General features: G+C 30.9%; 1 protein-coding gene across 1 annotated transcript in view; it reads right to left on the bottom strand.

Moving 5' to 3' along the window:
* The window catches only part of LOC119602007, a 288,955-nt gene extending 265,991 nt beyond the window's left edge, over positions 1-22,964 (bottom strand). Inside the window, exons 1-2 of the mRNA XM_037953315.1 lie at positions 22,905-22,964; positions 3,188-3,270 (exon numbers count right to left, since the gene is read on the bottom strand). Of these exons, the coding sequence (XP_037809243.1) occupies positions 3,188-3,270; positions 22,905-22,964 (143 nt within the window). The remainder of the gene's footprint in view (positions 1-3,187; positions 3,271-22,904) is intronic.
* Positions 22,965-23,596: the final 632 nt, after the last annotated feature.

Here is a 23,596-nt window from a genome sequence, read left to right as displayed (position 1 = left end):
AGAACATGTCGCCCAAAGTTGAAGTTTTGATAAAAAATAGGTCATATTCGGAAGGACGCAGTGGCAACATTTTCAAAAAATAGGACAAGTTTTTTACGCCAAAGCGTTCTGCGTAAAGATACCTTTTAGAAAACTATAAAATTGTTATATGTTCTTAATAAAAATTTTATTTTTTTAATAAAAGAGTTAAGACACATTTTTGGCAAAAAAAAACGCCAAAAATCTAAAATTTTTTGAATTTTTAGATTAAAAAACGTATATTTTTGGATCTGTAAACAATATTGATCCGAAATTTTTTGTATATTATTGGAAATTTTGTTGTCTAACTAACAAGAAAAAATTGAGTCCATTTGGTCCAAAATTACGCCCGGTATTCAAAAAAAGGCGGACCAAGGTATGGTAAATTTTGTATCACTAAATTTTTAAATGCCTATAACTCGGATATTATAAGAGATAAGTAGTATGTCCAAGCATGTTTTTTCAAGATCTCGTCGAGCGCTTTCACAAAATATAAAAATCTTTGTATTTGGGTGAAAAACAAAAAAATGGCACGAGTTTAAAAATTTTACATGTCGTAGGTACCCTACTTTGAGCCGCCACAGCGCCGTCCCTGGGGCATCTGCAGGATTCATCTTCAAAACTTAAACTTGAATACTCCTTGGCTACGCTCACGCCAAATTTTATCCCGATCGGATCAGCCGTTTAGAAATGCCAGATTTATTTCCAAAAAATTTCCATTCTGCCCCACTGTGCACAGTACGTTCTTAAAAAACCGAAATTTAACTCCGATTTCTTAAGACTTACAACATAAACTTTAAAATTTGGATAATTCTATATATTTCCTTTAATATAAACAGGTTTTCCAAATATTCCGATTTCCAAAGCATACAATAATGCTAACAATCATATCTTGATATACTCGATACAATAACCATGTTTTATGGATCGGACATTTTATTTGTTCTAGCAACAAATTAAGATGTATCCGTGTTCAAAATTGTTCAATTCGTATTCATACCACCAATTGAGCCTGATTTAATATAATAATCATTTATAATTGGACAATAATCAATTTCAGAACCGATATGTAGTGTATGTTATTGACATGGTCACCATTTGACAATTATTGGTAGTATTTAGGAGTGTGTAATGGATGATTGGAACTAAAAAACTTGTTTTAATTAATGGATACTAGTACAAATATTATTAATATCGCATTATAAGATATAAATTTAGGAAATTGCCGTTAAATGTCGAATATGAACGCATTACTATGTTAATGTTCCGCAATGGATTGCAATTATTGTGAAGAAACAATTAATTTAAAAGTTAAAATATCGTCTTCCAATGCATCATAATGAACAGACGAGGGATATTATTGAATACCCGATCCAAAACTCCGGCGGTTTAAATAGCCAGATGTTCTTAAATACGAAAAAATGCTCTTATAAATATTATTCAGATCAATTATCAAAAATTTCAATTTTTCGGAACAAAAAGTGAATTTTTTGCATGTTATAGTATACAGAATATTTTATTATAAAATAATTACATTCAAACAGGTAAAATTTTCATGAATTTTGTTAATATCATTAAGCCAAATACATATTGAAATTATGTGTATACTTATTTTTGTGACGTAAATTTTGCACCTATTTAACTACACCTTAAATAAGAACTCAAGTAACCAAAATAACCCGGAAAAAAGTAGTGAATAATAATTATCATAATTGTTTTTAAAAAATGTGTTACTTTTTTAAGTTTTGAAAAAATAATATCCTTCTTTAAATAAAACCAATTGTTAGTATTTCTGTATACTTATTTTTGAGATTAACTGTATATAGGATTGTCCTAAGCAGTTTGGTATTAAAAACCATCAAAATCGGTTCATCGGGTTTCCTAATTCTTAAGAAGTTTTCTCAGAAATTATCAAAGATAAATATTTCGATGAGTTTTGTCAGATATTATTTTTTAAAGGCAGGTATAAATTATGTTCAAAATCATTACAATCGATTCAAAATTTCCCATAGCCTCCATACATATTCCCGGAAATTGCTTTATCGTTAATAACTCCCTCAAAAATATCGGTATCAACACAAAATTGTGTACATATAAACATAATACGAACGGAAATCACACTACCAACGTCGATCTGTATCGGTCTACCATTGGTCATAGCTTCCATGTAAGGTCCACTTCCGAAAATCACTTAAACGTGCATATTTCATAGATAAATAAAACTATTATGATAAAATTGAATACAAATATGTTTTGCCTATATGAATTTTTTCCGGATAGGCTTGCAATTGGTCATAGCATCCATATAAGGTCCACTTAAGAAAATCACTTAACTATAAAGCTATCGGGATAAAATTCGACTTGAATATGTTTTGTGTGCATATAAATAATTATGCGAAATTTTTTTCCGAATTGGTCCATAATTGGTCACAACACCCATAAGGATCATTTCCTAATATTACTTAAACGTACATTGACATAAGTGTGTATTTTGTATATATAAATCATTATACGGAATTTTTCCGGATCGGTCCATAATTGGTATTATCTCCCATATAAGGTTCACTTTTGAAAATGACTTATTTCATTGTTAAATGATTATATCCGGATAAAATTTGACATGAGTATGTTCTGTGTATAGATAAATCATTCAGCTAAAATGTTTTCGGTCCATAATAAGTCGTAGCACCCTTACAAGGCCCACAAATGTTAGTACCCTCACTACGGAAACAAAACTTATGTCGAGTTATCTAGCTTGGTGGTGGAGGGTATTTAATATTCGGCACTGCCGAATATAAATTGTTTCGTTATTGTGTTTTAGTTTCGTGTGTACTCATCCGACCTTTGCTTACAATGTCGGTTGAGTTGGACCTATCGTACGGCCTAGGCCATCGCTTTGGATTAGTCGTATCTACATTGTCTTTGGTATCAGATGGCAGATGTATGTGGAAAAAATTCCACTGGGTAGGTAACGCTGCTTATGAGAAGCCCTTGATGAGAATATAAAAAAATTATTTAAAGCAAGAAAACAATGCTTGAAAACAGAAAATTTCGCTATTACACTAGATTCTCAAGTGCTTAATACAAATTAAATTTCGACAGATTTAAAGGTGCAATATTATGAACAAACTGACAGTTCGATTGTTTGAAAACATTTTTAAGAACTTACTTCTGCAGAGCACAGGAGCTTTCGGTAACAGCAGCTAATTTATTCCAATAACTACCAAAGCTAGCGTGTAGTTTCCAATTTATCTGAAAACAATAATACCAAAAATGTTACTTTGTACAATATTCAGGAAGTTAAATTAATTTAAAAAAGTAAAACTCAAATGGCGACAGTTTTCAATTGTGGACCGGCGCACGCCACAGTACACAGTGGTATAGGAAAAAAAAAAGAGGGAAATAATTCGGTAACTTCTAAACGGTTAATCCGATTTTAATGAAATTTGGTATGCACAAAGAGGAGGTGTTGTCGAGTTTAGGTTTTGAATTAGGACCTTATAGGCCAACCAGGGGCCCGGCGGGGGGGTCCTCAAATTAGGACACCTCGGCTATGTTAAATTTTTAAAACGATCCTATTTCGGGGGGTCCTCAAATTAGGACACCTCGGCTATGTTAAATTTTTAAAACGATCCTATTTCTTCATTTGAGTTCCGATTTAAAAAAAATTTCGTATATAGAATCTCCTCATCGAGCACCATAAAAATAAATTATCTCTTATAGTTTAGGAGATATTCGCATTTGAAAATTAAAATTTTAAAATTTTTACCGTCCTTACTTTAGTTTTTTTGATAATAGCGGGTCCAAATATTCCCGATTTTCGCCATTTTTTTTATTCGCTTAAGAACAAGTTTATATATCAAGCAGTGAAAGAATTATGTAAAAATCATGACTGAGTCCAAAGTTATAGGCATTTTAATTTAAAAAATAAAAAAAAGGCGATTTTTTGTCATTTTTTGGGAAAAAAGTATCTTTTTCTTTTTAAGTTATCTAAAAAGTTTCTAAGAAGATGTATATAGAATTTATACTTTTTGGAAAGCTGACTTTACATAAAGTACGATAAATGAAACAAAACCTAAAAATTTTTGATACCGAGGGGACCAGGTCCATCCAAAAAAATCCTATTTTTTATGGAAAATTCAATTTTGAGCAAAAATTCTCAAATCGCATAGTCGATATCAAATTATAGTGACCTGTTTTATATGACCCAATATGTTCTTAATCATTTTGTAACGGATTTCGATAACCCCGCCCCTGGTATGGATATAATAGGCAAAAAACCAAAAAATCCCATTTTTGGGATTTTTTAAAACTTTTTTGGGAATTCCGGGATTTCTAATAATAAAATTCGAAATTTTTTTTAATTTTGGATTTTAAGTAAAAAAATCTACCTAACTGTAAAATTTCATCAAAAAATATTCATAAATAAAATTTTTATTGCAATTTGAAAAATTTGTATCTTCGCAAAAACTGAATAAAAAACATTTTTTGATTTTTTTTAAAAAAAGTATTCCGCGAATTTTTTAATTTTCAAAAATTATATACAGTTTTGAAAAATAGACAAAATTACTTTTCCATTGATATATAACATGCCTACCTAATGTTTTTTAAGTGACAAATTAATTAGGGAAAACTAAACATCTTTTAGAAAATTTACCTAGCACTATTATTTTCATCCATATGGATATGTAACAAATTTAAGAGTTAACCTTATGGATGAAAATAATAGTGCTATGTAAATTTTCTAAAAGATGTTGAGTTTTCCCTAATTAATTTGTCACTTAAAAAACATTAGGTAGGCATGTTATATATCAATGGAAAGGTAATTTTGTCTATTTTTCAAAACTGTATATAATTTTTGAAAATTAAAAAATTCGCGGAATACTTTTTTTAAAAAAAATTAAAAAATGTTTTTTATTCAGTTTTTGCGAAGATACAATTTTTTCAAATTGCAATAAAAATTTTATTTATGAATATTTTTTGATGAAATATTACAGTTAGGTAGATTTTTTTACTTAAAATCCAAAATTAAATAAAAATTTCGAATTTTCTTATTAGAAATCCCGGAATTCCCAAAAAAGTTTTAAAAAATCCCAAAAATGGGATTTTTTGGTTTTTTGCCTATTATATACATACCAGGGGCGGGGTTATCGAAACCCGTTACAAAATGATTAAGAACATATTGGGTCATATAAAACAGGTCACTATAATTTGATATCGACTATGCGATTTGAGAATTTTTGCTCAAAATTGAATTTTCCATAAAAAATAGGATTTTTTGGATGGACCTGGCCCCTCGGTATCAAAAATTTTTAGGTTTTGTTTCATTTTTCGTACTTTATGTAAAGTCAGCTTTCCAAAAAGTATAAATTCTATATACATCTTCTTAGAAACTTTTTAGATAACTTAAAAAGAAAAAGATACTTTTTTCCCAAAAAAATTACAAAAAATCGCCTTTTTTTTATTTTTTAAATTAAAATGCCTATAACTTTGGACTCAGTCATGATTTTTACATAATTCTTTCACTGCTTGATATATAAACTTGTTGTTAAGCGAATAAAAAAAAATGGTGAAAATCGGGAATATTTGGACCCGCTATTATCAAAAAAACTAAAGTAAGGACGGTAAAAATTTTAAAATGTTAATTTTCAAATGCGAATATCTCCTAAACTATAAGAGATAATTTACTGCTACGACGACATTTTTTATAGTGCTCGATGAGGAGATTCTATATACGAAATTTTTTTTAAATCGGAACTCAAATGAAGAAATAGGATCGTTTTAAAAATTTAACATAGCCGAGGTGTTCTAATTTGAGGACCCCCCGCCGGGCCCCTGGTTGGCCTATAAGGTCCAAATTCAAAACCTAAACTCGACAACACCTCCTCTTTGTGCATACCAAATTTCATTAAAATCGGATTAACCGCTTAGAAGTTACCGAATTATTTCCCTCTTTTTTTTTCCTATACCACTGTGCAGTAGACCAAATACGTAATCTAGCGCGAAATTGGTCGACAAAATTTATGTTTTTAAAATATAATTTGTATTTCTTTTATACTTACCATCAGTGTTGCCACTTTGGTTATTATTAACCAAAATTGGTTATTATACCCACCATAAAAAACATATTGTATATTGATTTTGTCACTTCGTTTGTAACACATCAAAATATTGGTCGTAGACTATATTCTGGATCCCTATTAAATTCTAAGACGATCTAGCCATGTCCGTCTGTCTGTTAAAAGCAAGATAGGGTTCAAACGGAAAGAGCTAGAGAGTTAAAATTTTTCACAAAAAATTCCTTATAGGTAATGTTTGTTTGGTATTGCAAATGCAATATCGGACCACGATTTCGCATAGCCCCCAAAAACAGCTTTAAAAGTCAAAACTGGTTTAAAAATACGAGTATGGCTATGAAATTCGACATAAATAAATTATATAAGCCAAAATCTCTCTACCAAATTTTATGAGGATCGGTCCATAATTGACCCTATGACATTATTACTCATTACCGGCTTACAAATATGAATATAGCGATGAAATTCGATATAAATAAGTTTTATATAAGCCAAAATCTCTCTACCAAATTTTATTGGAATCGGTCTATAATTGACCGTACCCCCCATACAAGGTCCCCTTCAGAAAACGACGTCTACTCTCATTGCTGGCTTAAAAATACGAGTAGAGCGATAAAATTCGACATGAATAAGTTTTATATAAGCCAAAATCTCTCTACCAAATTTTATCGGAATAGGTCCATATAAGGTCCCCTTCAGATAATGACATTAACGCTCATTACCGACCTAAATATACGAGTACAACGATGAAATTCGACATAATTAAGTTTTATATGCATCAAAATTTCTCTACCAAATTTTATGTGGATCGGTTCATAATTGATCCTACACTCCCCATAAGCTCCCTATCATTACCGCCTTAAAAATACTAGTATAGCGGAGAAATTCGACATAACCAACTTTTATAGGAACGTAATCTTCTTACCGAATTTAATGCGGAATGGGTCGGTAACTCACCCTACACCCTATTACGGCCCCCTTAAAAATATGAGTACAACGATGAAATTTGACAAAAAATTGATTTTATACAAGATAAAATGTCTCCATCAATTTTTTTGAGAATTGCTCCATAATTGAACCAACTTTCCTCTTAAGGTCTCCTTCAAAAAATTATTTTAACGCTCAAAAATAAGGTTTAACAAGTAAGAAAGTATAGTCGGGCGTGGCCGACCATATGATACCCTACACCAGTTATGAATATTAAATGTGATTTATTTTTCATAATAAAGCATTTATCTTCAATATTCCCTTGTTCCGATACATTTAAGCAATTTATGGATGAAAAACTTATTTTCTGAAAGAGGCTTTATATGGGGGCTAGGGGCAAATATGGACCAAGCCCGATAAAATTTTGTGAATATATTTATATTTACATAATATTTTATTGTGCTGAATTTCATCGCGATATTTGTGTGCGTGCCAAATTTCATCCAATTATCTTGAAAATTGCGACTTGTACCTTGCGCGCAAGGTTTACATGGACAGCCAGACGGACGGACGGGCATAGCTTAATCGACTCAGAAAACGATTCTAAGCCGATTGGTATACTTTAAGGTGGGTCTAGGACGAATATTTTTGTATGTTACAAACATCAGCACAAATCCAATATAACCTCCCCACTAAAGTGGTGTAGGGTATAAAAACAAGTAAGAGTGCTATATTCGGCTGAGCCGAATCTTAAATACCCTCCACCAGCTACTTTTATATTAATACGTTTTTAATTGATCAAATATTTGTAGAAATAAGTTTTCTCATGTCCTAAATAGAAAAACCCCAAGATTTAAACAGTTAAAATCTGTTACATTCAAAGATTTATTGAACATTACAAACCCCATTTTCTTTTATATTTTTATAGCGCCCTAAGATATGCTTTAACGATATTTAATAATGTGCATGTGTGTGAAAGATTTAAGGATTTTCAAAATACATAAATGTATATAATTTTGTTCTACACAAATTGATAATGCAACTAGTTAAATACGGTTAAATTGCTTTTAGGGGCAGGACCTAGTATGGGAGATATGACAAATTATAGACCGATCGTAAAAAATTCTTTAAGCTAAATTTCTGTACATAAAAACTATATTTCAGTAAAATATTGTATCTATATCGTAATTTAGTAATAAGTAATGAGTGTTCAAGTGATTTTCTGAAGAAAACCTTGTATGGGACCGACCGCACCCGTGTTATGACCGATCGTGAAAAAATCTTGAAATAAAATTTTTGTATACCATACAAATATTTGTGCAAATTTTAGTATCAATAGCTTTATTTGGTAATGAGTAATGTGCGTTTAAGAGATTGTCGTAAAAGGACCTTGTATGGGAGCTATGACCAATTATGTATATAAAGACAAAATTTCAAAATTCTGTATCTATATCATTATTTGGTAATGAATATTGTGCATTTATGTGATTTTCTGGAGGGGACCTATTATGAGAGCTATGACCAAATATGGACCGATCGTAAAACAATTTTATAGTGTAATTTATGTGTATAAGAGCAATGTTTGTGCTAAATGTATGGATATCAATGTTTTGTAATGAGTTATGTGCGTTTAAGTGATTTTCGGGAGGGAACCTTGTATGGGAGCTATGACCAAAGGTGAACCGATCGTGAAAAAATTTTGAAATAACATTTCTGTGTACAAAAGTAGTATGTATGGCAAATTTTTTATGGGTATCACTATTTAGTAATGAGTTAAGTGCTTTTAAGTGTTTTTCTGAAAGGGACCTTGGATGGGAACTATGATCAATTATGAACCGATAAGAGAACAATTTCACAGTAATATTTCTGTTTATATGAGCAATATTTGTGTCAAACTTTATATGGATATTTTAATTTAGCAATGAGTTATGTGCGTTTAAGTGATTTTCGGGAGGGGACCTTGTATGGGAGCTATGACCAATTATGGACCGATCCGAAAAAACTTTCATAGTAATATTTCTGTGCCTATGAGCCATACTTGTACCAAATTTTATAAGGATATATTAATTTAGTAATGAGTTATGCGTGTTTAAGTGATTTTCGGGAGGGGACCTTGTATGGGAGCTATGACCAATTATGGACCGATCGGGAAAAAATTTCACTGTAATATTTCTGTGCATATGAGCAATAGTTGTACCAAATTGTATATGGATATCTTAATTTAGTAATGAGTTATATGAGTTTAAGTGATTTTCGGGTGGGGACCTTGTATGGGAGCTATGACCAATTATGGACCGATCATAGTAATATTTCTGTGCATATGAGCAATACTTGTACTAAATTTTATATGGATATCTTAATTTAGTAATGAGTTATGTGCGTATAAATGATTTTCGGGAGGGGACCTTGTATGGGAGCTATGTCCAATTATAGACCGATCCAGAAAATATTTTCTTCCAATGAATTCTATTGACATAAGATTTTAATTTGTGAAATTTTGTGAAGATATCAACATTCTGACGGAAGTTATTAACAAAAAACTCGTTTTCCGGGAATATGTACTTTTGTAAGGGAGGTATACTAAATTATGAACGGATTCTGGCAATTTTCAGCAGGAATCAAGATCTTTGGTAGAAACGAAGGGATGATGACTTTCATGAAATAATCTTGCTCAGTTTTCGAGAAAATTACATCAGAATAAGTAAAAAATTTTAATTTTTGTTTTAAATTTTGATTCATAACTTTTCCCGATGTGAACCGATTTTGCTCATTTTCAATACCGGATAATAATGAATATTTTGAAGTTCGTTAATTTCCATTGCTTCGTTTTAACGTGAGCTTGTTTTAAACAGACAGACAGACGGACGGACATAGCTAAATCGACTCAGAATTTCATAAGGACCCAGAATATATATACTTTGTTGGGTCTCAGATGAATATTTCTTGATGTTACACACGGAATAACAAACTTATATATACCCTTTATCACCACTGATGGTGGTGGAGGGTATAATAAGACTATAGTGAGGAAATTCGACATAAGCAACTTTTATAGGAACGTAATCTTCCTTCCTATTTTCATCATGGTCGGTTACTCACCCTACCCGCATATAAGGTCCCCTACTCTAATTACTGGCTTAATAATACGAATATAATAATGAAACTCGACATAAATATGTTTAATATAAGCCAATATCGCTCTACCAAATTTGTAAGGATCGGTCCATAATTGATCCAACCTCCAACCCTCGCTAAATTTACTTTAGCGCTAATTACTGGCTAAAAAAAAAAACAAGTAAAAAAGTATAGTCGGGAGTGGCCGACCATATGATACCCTACACCAGTTATGAATATTAAATGGGATTTATTTTTCACAACAAAGCATTTATCTTGAATATTACCTTGATTCCTATTTATTTAAGCAATTTATTGACGAAAAACTAATTTCCTAAAAGAGGCTTTATATGGGGGATAGGAGCAAATGTGGACCGATTCCGATAAAATGGGCTGGATACATTTGTATTTATATAACACTAGATGCACGTACCCGGCGTTGCCCGGGTTTCTTCTAAAATGAAGAGAATATTATTCTATCTGTAATGACTATACTTTTTTAATAGATGTCAAAATTTAGCTTATAACGATAAAATAGTTATATTTTTCTGCATTTTGTTTAATACTTAAAGTCAGTTTCTGGACAAAAATGTCCCTTAAAAATTTACAAATTGAAAATGAGCTTTAATTAGGAAATTTTGACTAATTTTTAGAAACATTTAGGAAACTTTTTTTGAGAAACTATACTGAAATCAGCATTCTCAATCACTGGTAGGGAACTAAGGACACTTTCAAATTAGTTGTTTTATTTTGTCCATGTGCAGTTGATTTAAAGAACTGTTCAGTTTAAATTCAGTCACACTGTACTTTGAATTGTAGTGCTTCGGGGCATTTTATTAAAAGTACAGATAATTGAAGAAACTCTGAAACGATTATGAAACATTCTACACAAAATTATGAAAAATTTGGAAGATATCAAATTCCTTAAAAAAAAAACAAAATTAAGTTTTTTTGTTCTAAAAAATATGAAGAATCCTTGAATCTTGACAGAGAAAACAAAACAACTTTTAATTTGACAAACAATTTTGAGTAGTTCATTAAAGAGTAAAACCACCGTATTTGTCTTATCATTGTTTCTCAAAAATACATCCATTTATACAAAAGTGTGTTTAAACATATTATTTTATTCATTAGCTTTTATGCATTCACACTAAAATTTTGACTGAATTTAGACACTACTTATTAAATCCGAATAAAAAAAGATCAAATATCGTTAGATACACAAAGCAGATACCCAAACAATTTTACTTATTAAAATATCCACGTCTTCCTCCAATTAAAAAAAATCGGAATTTGTAAATGGTAAATGGAAATGTGTGCTGGAGTTATTCAAAATTATTATTTAATTTGAAAAGCTTAGAATAAAACGGCGCTACATACAGAAAAATTTTATACGACCAATGCTTTCTATGCATCGTTTGAGAGGTCTACCTATATAAGATTTGCAAAAGTGCTGTCTTTCGGGACACTCTAATGAGTACTCTTAATGGTTTTTTAGATTTGAGCGGCATTTGAAAAATGGCAACCGAATTTATATCAAGATAATTTTCTGATGGCATATTTAGCTGATCATAGATTTTTATTGTTATCTTGATTTACAATAAATTTCAATTTTTTATTATACCGTTCACCTTCCTGAGAAGGGTATAAGTTTGTTATTCCGTTTGTAATTTCTGTAATATAAGTTTCCGACCCCATAAAGTATATATATATATTCTGGATCCTTATAGGTAGCGGAGTTGATTAAGCTATGTCCGTCTGTCTGTCTGTCTGTCTGTCTGTCTGTCGGTCAGTCTGTGTGTTTGTTGAAATCAGTTTTTAAAGAACCCCAGATATTGGCGAGATACGAATCTTCCATAATTCTGACATGCTTTCGAGAAGATCGCTATTTAAAATCAGCAAAATCGGTATATAAATACCGGAGATATGAGCAAAAATCCGAGACAACCTCTGAAAATTTCATAAAAAAGACAATTTTTTCATTTTTGATATAAGCAACAACAACAACACTGCTTATTCATTGAGTATTCACATGTTTGGATGGCTGTGTGTTTCATTGCCTTGTGTATATTGTTTTTGTTTCTTGGTGCATTCAGTGCGTATCATCCAATCAATATCATATATAGTTTTTTTTATATCCCCCACCACCATCTATGGTGATAGATGGTATATATAACTTTGTCATTCCGTGTGTAACACCAAGAAATATTCATCTGCGACCCAACAAAGTATATATATCCTTGATCCTTATGAAATTCTGAGTCGATTTAGCTATGCCCGTCCATCCTTCTATCTGTCTGTGTAAAATTCACGAAATTCACCCAAAACATGCCTTATTATCCGGTAAAGATTGGTATTGAAAATCAGTAAAACCGGTACACGACGTAAAAAGTTATGATTAATAATTTCAGACTACCTCGAAAGAAATAACGTTTTTTTCCCAATTCTTAAGTAATCTTCTCAGAAACTTCCAATGATATTTCGATGAATTTTGTCACACATTATTTTTTTGTGCCAGAGATAAAGTATATTCAAACTCATAACAATTGATTCAATATTTCCCATAGCCCCATACAAAGGTGTATATTCCCGGATATAAGTTTATCGTTAATAACTCTCTTAAATATATCGGTATCAACACAAAATTTTGTACATACAAATATAATAAGAATAGAAATCATACTACCAACGTAGATCTCAGTCGGTTTACAATTGGTCATAGCTCTCATGTAAGGTCCACTTCCAAAAATCACCTTAACGCACATATTTCATTGACAAATAAAGCTTTTGTGATACAATTCGAGCTGAATATGTTTTGTGTACATACAAATTATTCTACCAAATTTCTTTTCGGATCGGTCCATTATTAGTTATAGCTCCCATATAAGCGCACTTCCGGAAATCACTTAAACGCACATATTTAATTGTCAAATAAAGGTATCTTGATAAAATTCGACACAAATATATTTTGTCTATATATGATTGTTAAATAAAGCTATCTTAATAGAATTCGATACAGATGTTTTGTGTACATACATATGAATCACTCTACGAAATTTTTCTGGAGAGGACCGTAATTGGTCGTAGCTCCTATATGAAGTCAAGTTATCTAAAAATTAGATAGTTAAATGGGTTTTAATAAAAGTATTTTGCTTGTGGAGGGTATTTAAGATTCGGTATAGCCGAATATAGCACTCTAACTTGTTAACTTCTGAGGTTATACCTATTAAATGCCAAATTTTATGTAAATAAGTTTATTAGTTATGTAGTGAAAGAGTAAAAAAAGAGTTTCATATATATTTATTATTATATATTATAGGTTAAGTGAGCATAAGAAGAATCGTGACGTCAAATCATTATTTTATATAGCCTATTGCTCTACTTTAGAATAGAACTATTAGTGTTCTAAATTTCATGTAAATCGGTTCAGTAGTTTGTTTGTGCGTGAAAGCGTAACAAACAGACTTTCTCTTTCATATAATTATAGGATAAGATATAGGTAAGGCGTGGCATCGGATCAAGTTCTTATTTATAGCCTATAGTTCATTCTAAGTTTATACCTATCGGTATGCAAAATTTCAGGTTTATCGGTTTAGTAGTTTTTGCATATTGTGATTGCAAAATTGGTGTAATAATAGTTTTACAAAAAGTGGGCGTAAAAAGGGGCGTGGCATCCGATCAAGATCTTATAAGCCTATTGTTCCTTTTGGGGTTAGACCTATTAGCTGACCAAATTTCATGTAAATCGGTTCAGTAGTTTTACCGTGAAAGCGCAACAAACAAACACAAAAACAAACAAGCAAACAGGCTGTTATATATATATATATATATAGGATATAGACTTCTTCTTATATTACAGCTGGTATATTACAAGCAATATAGTAATATACCAGCTGCTTCTGCAGTAAAATTGATGTGATATCAGAAAGGCATTTTATAGGCAGCATTTTGCCATAATTATCCACTACGGCATATGCTGTACAGTTTTTTTCTTTCGGAGCGTCGGTAAAGAGGTATTGCCATTCATTTTCGGTGTAGGAAGATATGTATCAACTGATAAAAAAGTTGCACATAAACGTCATTCGAAGTGTTTTGTTTTTTATGAGCTGATATCGATATGTCACATAGATTTGTATCAAACTTCCAAATAGGGTACTTTATGCGAAACAAGCTTCATTTTGTTTGTAATTATTTACATTTTTATATATATACTAAGTAGCTATACCCAGTGTGCTTTGCTACCCTAAAAGCAATATAAATAAAAAATCTTCTTAATAATTTGAAGATTCTAACTGTAATGTTTTCCAGAGATACAATTTTTCTGAACGTTAATTAATATTTCAATGTAATCGATGACAAATTTAAAAAAAGTCTAATATTTTCCCAGATATACGAAATTTTGTATTTTGTGGGGTGCCAAGACCCCATTGAAAGTCCGCCAGTTATTCTCTAAATGTTCACATGAATGTCAAAGATCTTCATGTAGAATTTGAAGATTCTAGCTCTAATAGTTTCTCAGATATACGAATTTTTCTATTTAATTCATATGGGAACTCACAACCACCAGATGAAAGTCCGCCCTTTTTTTCTTCAAAATGTTCATATGTCTAATAAAGTTCTTCTTGCTAAATTTGAAGAATCTTGTTCTATTAGTTTCTCTGATAAGCGAAATTTTGTATTTAATTCATATGTGAGGTGCCAAGCTCCCCATTGAAAGTCCGCCCATTATTCTCTGAATGTTCACATGAATGTCAAAGTTCTTCAATTAAAATTTGAAGATTCTAGCTCTAATAGTTTCTCAGAAATACGAATTTTTCTATTTAATTTATATGGGGCTCCAAGCCCCCCCATGACGAAAGTCCGTTCATTTTTCTCTAAAATGTTCAAATGAATATTTAAGTTCTTAGTGCAAAATTTGAAGAATTTAGTTCAATTAGTTTTCCAGATAAACTAATTTTTGTATTGTATTAATATGGGAGGTGCTGCTCCCCTCATGGGTAGTCCGCCAATTTATTTCCCAAAATGTTTACATGGATTTTAAAGTTACTCGTGCAAATTTTTAATATTCCGTCCGTCCTTCAGATAATGACTTTAACGCTCATTACTCGCTTAACAATACGAGTACGCCGATGAAATTCGATTCAAACATGTTCTATACTAACCGAAATCTCTAACAAATTTTATGGGAATCGGTCCATAATTGACCTTACCCTCCATATCAGGCCCCCTTAAGAAAATTACTTCAACGCTCATTACTCGCTTAAAATACGAGTGTAGCGATGAACTTCGAGAAATAATGAGAAAATGAAATTCGACACAGATATGGTTTGAAGGTGGGTATATAAGATTCGGAATTTTGTGTTTTGTGCTATTTTTATAAAAAAAATAATTAATTTTTATAAAATACATTTCAAAAATATTTTATGTACCTATTTTTAATTATTTTCCTACCAAAAACCCACGTTTTAGTTAGTACTGCATATAACGAACTTTTCAATTTTACGAACAGGCCTGACAACATATGGGTTCGTTAAATCGGAAAACTACTGTATATAGATTAGTATGGGAAGTACTGCTCCCCTCATGGGTAGTCCACCAATTTATTTCCCAATATGTTTACATGGATTTTAATGTTACTCGTGCAAATTTTTAATATTCTAACTGCAATAGTTTCCAAGATAAACGAATTTTTGTATTTAATTTATATGGGAGGTGCCACGCCCCCTAATGCTAAGCCGCCCACTTTTTGTCTTAAATAATTATATTGATACTAAAGTTGCTCTGACAAAATTTGAAGACTCTAACTATTATATTATCTCAGATATACTAATTTAATATTTTCTTAATATGGGCGTGGCACGTCGCCCACTTGAAATTTCATACATACATACATTCATACATACTACATACATACATACATACATACATACATACACATACATACATACTACATACATACAGACATACATACATACATACATACATACATACATACATACATACATACATACATCATACATACATACATACATACTACATACAGTACATACATACATACATACATCATACATACATACATACATACATACTACATACATACATTACATACATACATACATACATACATACATACATACATACATACTACATACATACATACATACATACATACATACATACATACATACATCATCATACATACAACATACATACACATACATACATACATACATACATACATACATACATACTACATACATACATACCTACATACATACATACATACATACATACATACATACATACATACATACATACATACATACATACATACATACATACTACATACATACATACATACATACATACATACATACATACATACAATACAACTACATACATACCTACATCCCTATACATACATACATACATACATACATACATACATACATCCTACATACATACATACATACATACATACATACATCATACATACCTACATACTACATACATACATACAACATACATACATACATACATACATACATACATACATACATACTACTACATACATACAACATACATCACCTACTACATACATACATACATACATACATACATACATACATACATACATACTACATACTACATACATCATACATACATACATACATACATACATACATACATACATCATACATACATACATACATACATACATACATACATACATACATACATACATACATACATACATCATACATACATACATACATACATACATCCATACATACATACATACATCCATACTACTCATACATACTAAATACATACATACATACATACTACATACATACATACATACATACATACATACATACATACATACATACTATACATACATACATACTCATACATACATACAACATACATACATACATACATACATACATACATACATACATACATACATACATACATAATACATACACATACATACATACATACATACATACATACATACATACTACATACTCATACATACATACATACATACATACATACATACATACATACATACATACACATACATACATACATACATACATACATACATACATACATCACACTTTCATTTTTATATTATAGATGAAATATATTGGATATAAGTGGGTTATGGAAAATGGACCTTATATGAGAGCTATGACCAATTATGCATCGATCCTAATTTTTTTTTAAAGATTTCTTATATACATAAAATATACTTATTCCGATATCTTTACCCTAATACCCCGGTTTGCGTCGCATGTTTTGAACTTGCGTCATTAGCGATTCGATTTGCGTCGTTAATACGAAAATGTTTGTACAAAGCTAAAACAGAACAAGTTAGAGTGCTATATTCGGCTATGCCGAATCTTAAATACCCTCCACCTGTAAGCTACATTTTATTAAAACCCATTTAACTATCTAATTATACCCTTCACCTTCGTGAGAAGGGTATATATAAGTTTGTCATTCCGTTGGTAATTTCTATAATATAATTTTCCGACCCCATAAAGTATATATATTCTGGATCCTTATAGGTAGCGGAGTTGATTAAGCTATGTCCGTCTGTGTGTTTGTTGAAATCAGTTTTTAAAGAACCCCAGATATCGGCGAGATCCGAATCTTGAATAATTCTGTTAAACATGCTTTCGAGAAGATCGCTATTTAAAATCAGCAAAATCGGATATGAGCAAAAATCCGAGACAACCTCTGAAAATTTCATAAAAACGACAATTTTTTTCATGCTTTGATATAAGCAACAACAAAAACACTGTTTATTCATTGAGTATTCATATGTTTGGATGGCTGTGTGTTTCATTGCCTTGTGTATATTGTTTTTGTTTCTTGGTGCATTCAGTTTCGTATATTTGGATGTCTGTTGGTTTCGTGTATTTTGTTTTTGCTTTTTTGAGTATTTCGTTTCGTATGTTTCATTGCCTTGTGTATATTGTTTATACCCTACACCACTTTAGTGGGGAGGGTATATTGGGTGTGTGCTGATGTTTTTAACGCACAATAATATTGGTCATATACCCACCTTAAAGTATACCAATCGGCTTAGAATCATTTTCTGAGTCGATTTAGCTATGTCCGTCCGTCCATGTAAACCTTGTAATCAAACTACAGGTCGCAATTTTGAAGCTAATTCAATGAAATTTGGTACATGATCTTCTATTGTCCCAGGGACGAAGCCTATTGAAAATGGTTACGATCGGTCCATTATGTCACCTAGCCTATACCCCTGAATAAGGCTTGTAAACCTTGTAATCAAACTACAGGTCACAATTTTGAAGATAATTCAATGAATTCAATGGCAGATGATCTATGCTACCAGAGACGAAGCCTGTTGAAAATGGTTAATATCGGTCCATTATCTCACCTAGCCCCCATACAGCTGAATCCCCGAATAGGACTTGTAAACTTTGTAATCAAACTACAGGTCGCAATTTTGAAGATAATTCAATGAAATTTGACACACGATCTTCTATGGTACCGGAGACGAAGCCTGTTGAAAATGGTTGACATCGGTCCATTATTTCACCTAGCCCCCATACAACTGAACCGGTACAATTCAACTTAAATGCTTTATTATGAGAACTAAATCACATTTTTTTTGTAACAGGTATTATATGGTCGGCCTCGCCCGACAATAATTTCTTACTTGTTTTTTTTTTTTCGTGTATTCAGTTTCGAATGTTTGGAGATCTGTTGGTTTAATTACGTTGTGTATTTTGTTTTTGTTTTTTGTGTATTTCGTTTCGTATGTTAGGATGTCTGTTGGTTTTACTGCCTTGTATATTTTGTTTTTTTGTGTGTTTATTTCGTTTAGCGTTGTTGTTGTTCGTTTTGATATTTCTATAATAATGATATAAACGGGATAATGAAATATATTAAAATTTTATAGAATTGATATTTTTTAAATATACTGTGGTGAAGGGTTTATAAGATTCGGCACAGCCGAATATAGCACTCCACAGTGAGGCAGAATGGAAATTTTTTGGAAATAAATCTGGCATTTCTAAACGGCTGATTCGATCGGGATAAAATTGGCGTGAGCGTAGCCAAGGAGTATTCGAGTTTAAGTTTTGAAGATGAACCCTGCAGATGCCCCAGGGACGGCGCTGTGGCGGCTCAAAGTAGGGTACCTACGAAATGTAAAATTTTTAATCTCGTGCCATTTTTTTTTGTTTTTCACCCAAATACAAAGATTTTTATATTTTCTGAAAGCTCGACGAGATCTTGAAAAAAACATGCTTGGACATACTACTTATCTCTTATAATATCCGAGTTATAGGCATTTAAAAATTTAGTGATACAAAATTTACCATACCTTGGTCCGCCTTTTTTTGAATACCGGGCGTAATTTTGGACCAAATGGACTCAATTTTTTCTTGTTAGTTAGACAACAAAATTTCCAATAATATACAAAAAAATTCAGATCAATATCATTTACAGATCCAAAAATATACGTTTTTTAATTTAAAAATTCAAAAAATTTTAGATTTTTGGCGTTTTTTGCCAAAAATGTGTCTTAACTCTTTTATTAATAAAATAAAATTTTCTTTAAGAACATATAACAATTTTATAGTTTTCTAAAAGGTATCTTTACGCAGAATGCTTTGGCGTAAAAACTTGTCCTATTTTTTGAAAATGTTGCCACTGCGTCCTTCCGAATATAACCTATTTTTTATCAAAACTTCAACTTTGGGCGACATGTTCTAAAATCCCAAAGCTGGGATCAGAAAACTGAAAGCAGTTTTGGAAACCTCAATATGTTTTCTATTTACTCCAAAAGTATTTTCCCAGCCCTGAAAGAAATGTGGACCCTATGGGCAAAAAAGTAAAAAATCCCATTTTTGGGATTTTCATTCCTATTTTTGGGAATTGCGGGATGCCCTTTGACCTTTTCAATTTTTTTTTAGCATTTTCTTATTTGAAATGACAAATTTAACAAGCGTTGAAAATTTTATTGAGTTTTGTTGATAAATAAAGATTTTGTCATATATTACATATTTGTTTAATTTCTAAAACTATGATTTATATCAAAATTTTAATAGGATCGCAGATAGCTACAACAATTTAGTCCATATTTATCCCTTAATATCATTTTTTAGTTAGATATGGAAATTCTCGACCCTTTACAAAAAATTTCAAGCCAATATCTCAATTACATTCAAAAATATGTTCATTTAAACCTGTGTCCTTTAATTTCATCTTTTTCATATTTTTATGACAGATTTTATGACGATCGGATCAGCCGTTTAGAAATGCCAGATTTATTTCCAAAAAATTTCCATTCTGCCCCACTGTGGAATGATATATACACTTTTATGTCGAATTTTATCTCGACAACTTTGATTGTCAATGTGCATTTGAGTAATTTTCGGAAATGGTCCTTATATGGGAGTTGTGACCAATTATCGACCGATAAGAAAAAAATGATTTATATGCCAAAAAAATTCAACTCGAATTTTACTACAATAGATTTATTAATTAATGAAATATGTGCGGTTAGGTGATTTTCGGAAGTGGACTTTATATGTATAGGAGCTATGACCTCACACAAAACATATTTGTGTCGAATTTTATCAAGATATCTTTATTTGATAATGAAATATGTGCGTAAGTGATTTTTTTGAAGTGGACCTTATATAGGAGCTATTACCATATATGGACCAATCCGAAAAAAATTTGGTAGAATGATTTATATGCTCACATAACATATTCAAGTCGTACTTGTTTATGCCAAACAACAATTGTCCATTTATTCATAATGAATTGCTATGAATTGCAGCATATGTAAAGTTGTCATAAAGTTCTAAATAAAACGTCAATTATTTCAAATATGTCGTAAAATTTTATTTCCGCCAGAAAGAAACTTTCTTTTGTGCAAATTGGTCCACTTTCCTATCCTTGGTAAGAATTCCTTATTCCCTAAATAATTTAATAAATATCCAAAGAAAATTTCCTAATTGCTTTGTTTTATTTTCCATTTCTTTGCATATCCAAATTAAATTATTCTGAGTTACAAAATATATCCATATATTTTGATTTGGCTCAGAGAGACTAATAATTTTTCCAATAATCCAGCCTTTCATCCCCATCCAAAGCTTTGAGCGAACCAGTCCAGTTCGAACCGGATAAATTGGAATATATAATTCTCTCGGAGATTTCAACTCGTTGTGCCTACATAATTCTACCAACAAAGGATTACATACTTCCAGCATCAATAATTAAACAGGTTCGTTTGTTTTATTTATGTTTGCTTTATTTAGTTTATCAATATACAAAGTGCATAGTGTTTGTGTCGAGTGCATTTATAAAAAGGAAAAAAGCTACATTATTAGCTACATATGTACCCACATATTGTTCTATGTTTAAAAACGCGGTAATTTGAGGTTCCGATATGGTTGCAAATAACTTTGACAGTTTTCATGCTAGGGCATTAGTTTACGCATCATTTTAAAGCATTAAAGTTGCACTTTATTTTGGTGTATAATTTGTGGCATAATGAATTTTTACAAAAATTGGATAGATCGGTATATTTATTGGTACAGGTTCAAAAATGCGGTAATTTAAGGCTCCGATATGGTTGCAAATAACTTTTATAGTTTTCATGTTATAACAGTCGTTTATATATCTTTTTATTGCATTATAGTTGCCATTTGCTTTGGTATATAATTTATTCCATAATATATTTTTGGAAAATGGCCAATTGGATAGATCGGTAGAATTATTTTCACAGCTTTAAAAACGCGGTAGTTTGAGGTTCCGATATGGCTGCAAATAACATTGACAGTTTTCACGCTATGACAGTCATTTATGCATCATTTTAAAGCATTATGATTGCACTTTAATATGGTATATCATTTGTAGCATAATGTGTATTTTTACAAATTGGTCAATTTGATAGATCGGTAGAATTATTGTTCTATGTTTAATAAACGCAGTAATCTGAGGTTCCGATATGGTTGCAATTAACTTTGGTAGTTTTCGTGCTAGGACAGTCGTTTATGCATCATTTTAAAGCATTAAAATTGCCATTTGTTTTGGTATATAATTTATTGCATAATGTATTTTTAGAAAATGGCCAATTGGATAGATCGGTAGAATTATTTTCCCATTATATTCTTTCTTTTTTATTGCATTATAGTTGCCATTTGCTTTGGTATATATTTTATTCCATAATATATTTTTGGAAAATGGCCAATTGGATAGATCGGTAGAATTATTTTCACAGCTTTAAAAACGCGGTAGTTTGAGGTTCCGATATTTTGAGCAGATGTGTATATTTACAAAAATACATACTTATAAATATAAAAATTAATAATTGAAAAACACCGACGGCAATTTACAAAAGAAAAAAAAAAGAAATCCGTCGGCAACTTAATAATAAAGAAAGAAAAGGAAAAGATAGAGAGTGGAGTTTAAAATCTTTCCAAAATTAAAATTAGAAAAAAGCCGTCGGCAAATTAAAATTTCAATAGTGGAAAACTAAAGTGATCGTGTGCACCGAATAAAATATCCCCTACTTCTATTGGTCGTCCAAGAGTTGGAGTTATAAGCGTGAGTTTAAAAAAAAATATTATCATTAAAAATAGTTTTTGTCCGCAAGGTTTTAATTTCACCGGTGTTTATTTCATTTGATCGACTATTTCTCTAAAATATAATTATAAAAATTTATATTTTATCATAAAAGTAAACATAATAACCGGTGCTTACTTCTACTGATCTTGCGTAGGATATTTTGTTCTTTTGCTGTGAATATTTTCTCAATTCCATATTAATTCCAAATAAATTCTTTTTACATTATTCCCTATTAATTTTTTTTTCGTAGCTCTTTCCTTTTTTTCCGGTCATATATTAGTAAACTTAAATAATAATTGTTCCCTTCAATTTGCTCTTTACTTTGTTTTGCTTATTTCCAAACAATAATACTTATTTCCAAATAATATTAATAGCGAGCCATTTAATTTGCATACGTTTGTCTATTTCATCAACAAGCAGTACATTAGTTCATTCGTGTGTATATCCATTTACAAGTATTAACATAAACATACGTGTTTGTGAGTGTGTACATCTACTTGCTTGTTTTCCTTTCTGCTTTATTCGTCATACGCTGACTGATCATAATTAACCCTTGTGTGGTTAGTGGGGGCATACATTTTTTATATTATTTTCTCCAAATATTTTAATGCATTTTGATCTAACCATTTATGATTGGCAATTAATAATACAATTAGTAAATATATTTCTTTTTTTTTGTGTTGGTAATAAATAATATTGAAGTAAATTGCGATAAACTTTGTCCATATTTCTGAAGATTAGTAAAATAATTATATACGCTAAATAAATCCAGTTTACTAAATACACATTTTATTGCACGTTTTGTCCAATAGAGTACTTTTAATTAC

This window comes from Lucilia sericata, unplaced genomic scaffold (assembly GCF_015586225.1).
Source record: "Lucilia sericata isolate MDLA Ls3-8-SP2 unplaced genomic scaffold, ASM1558622v1 Contig000205F_arrow, whole genome shotgun sequence".
Classification (NCBI taxonomy): Eukaryota; Metazoa; Arthropoda; class Insecta; order Diptera; family Calliphoridae; genus Lucilia; species Lucilia sericata.
Note: the sequence above shows the minus strand (reverse complement) of the source record. Positions and strands in the feature narration are given on the sequence as shown.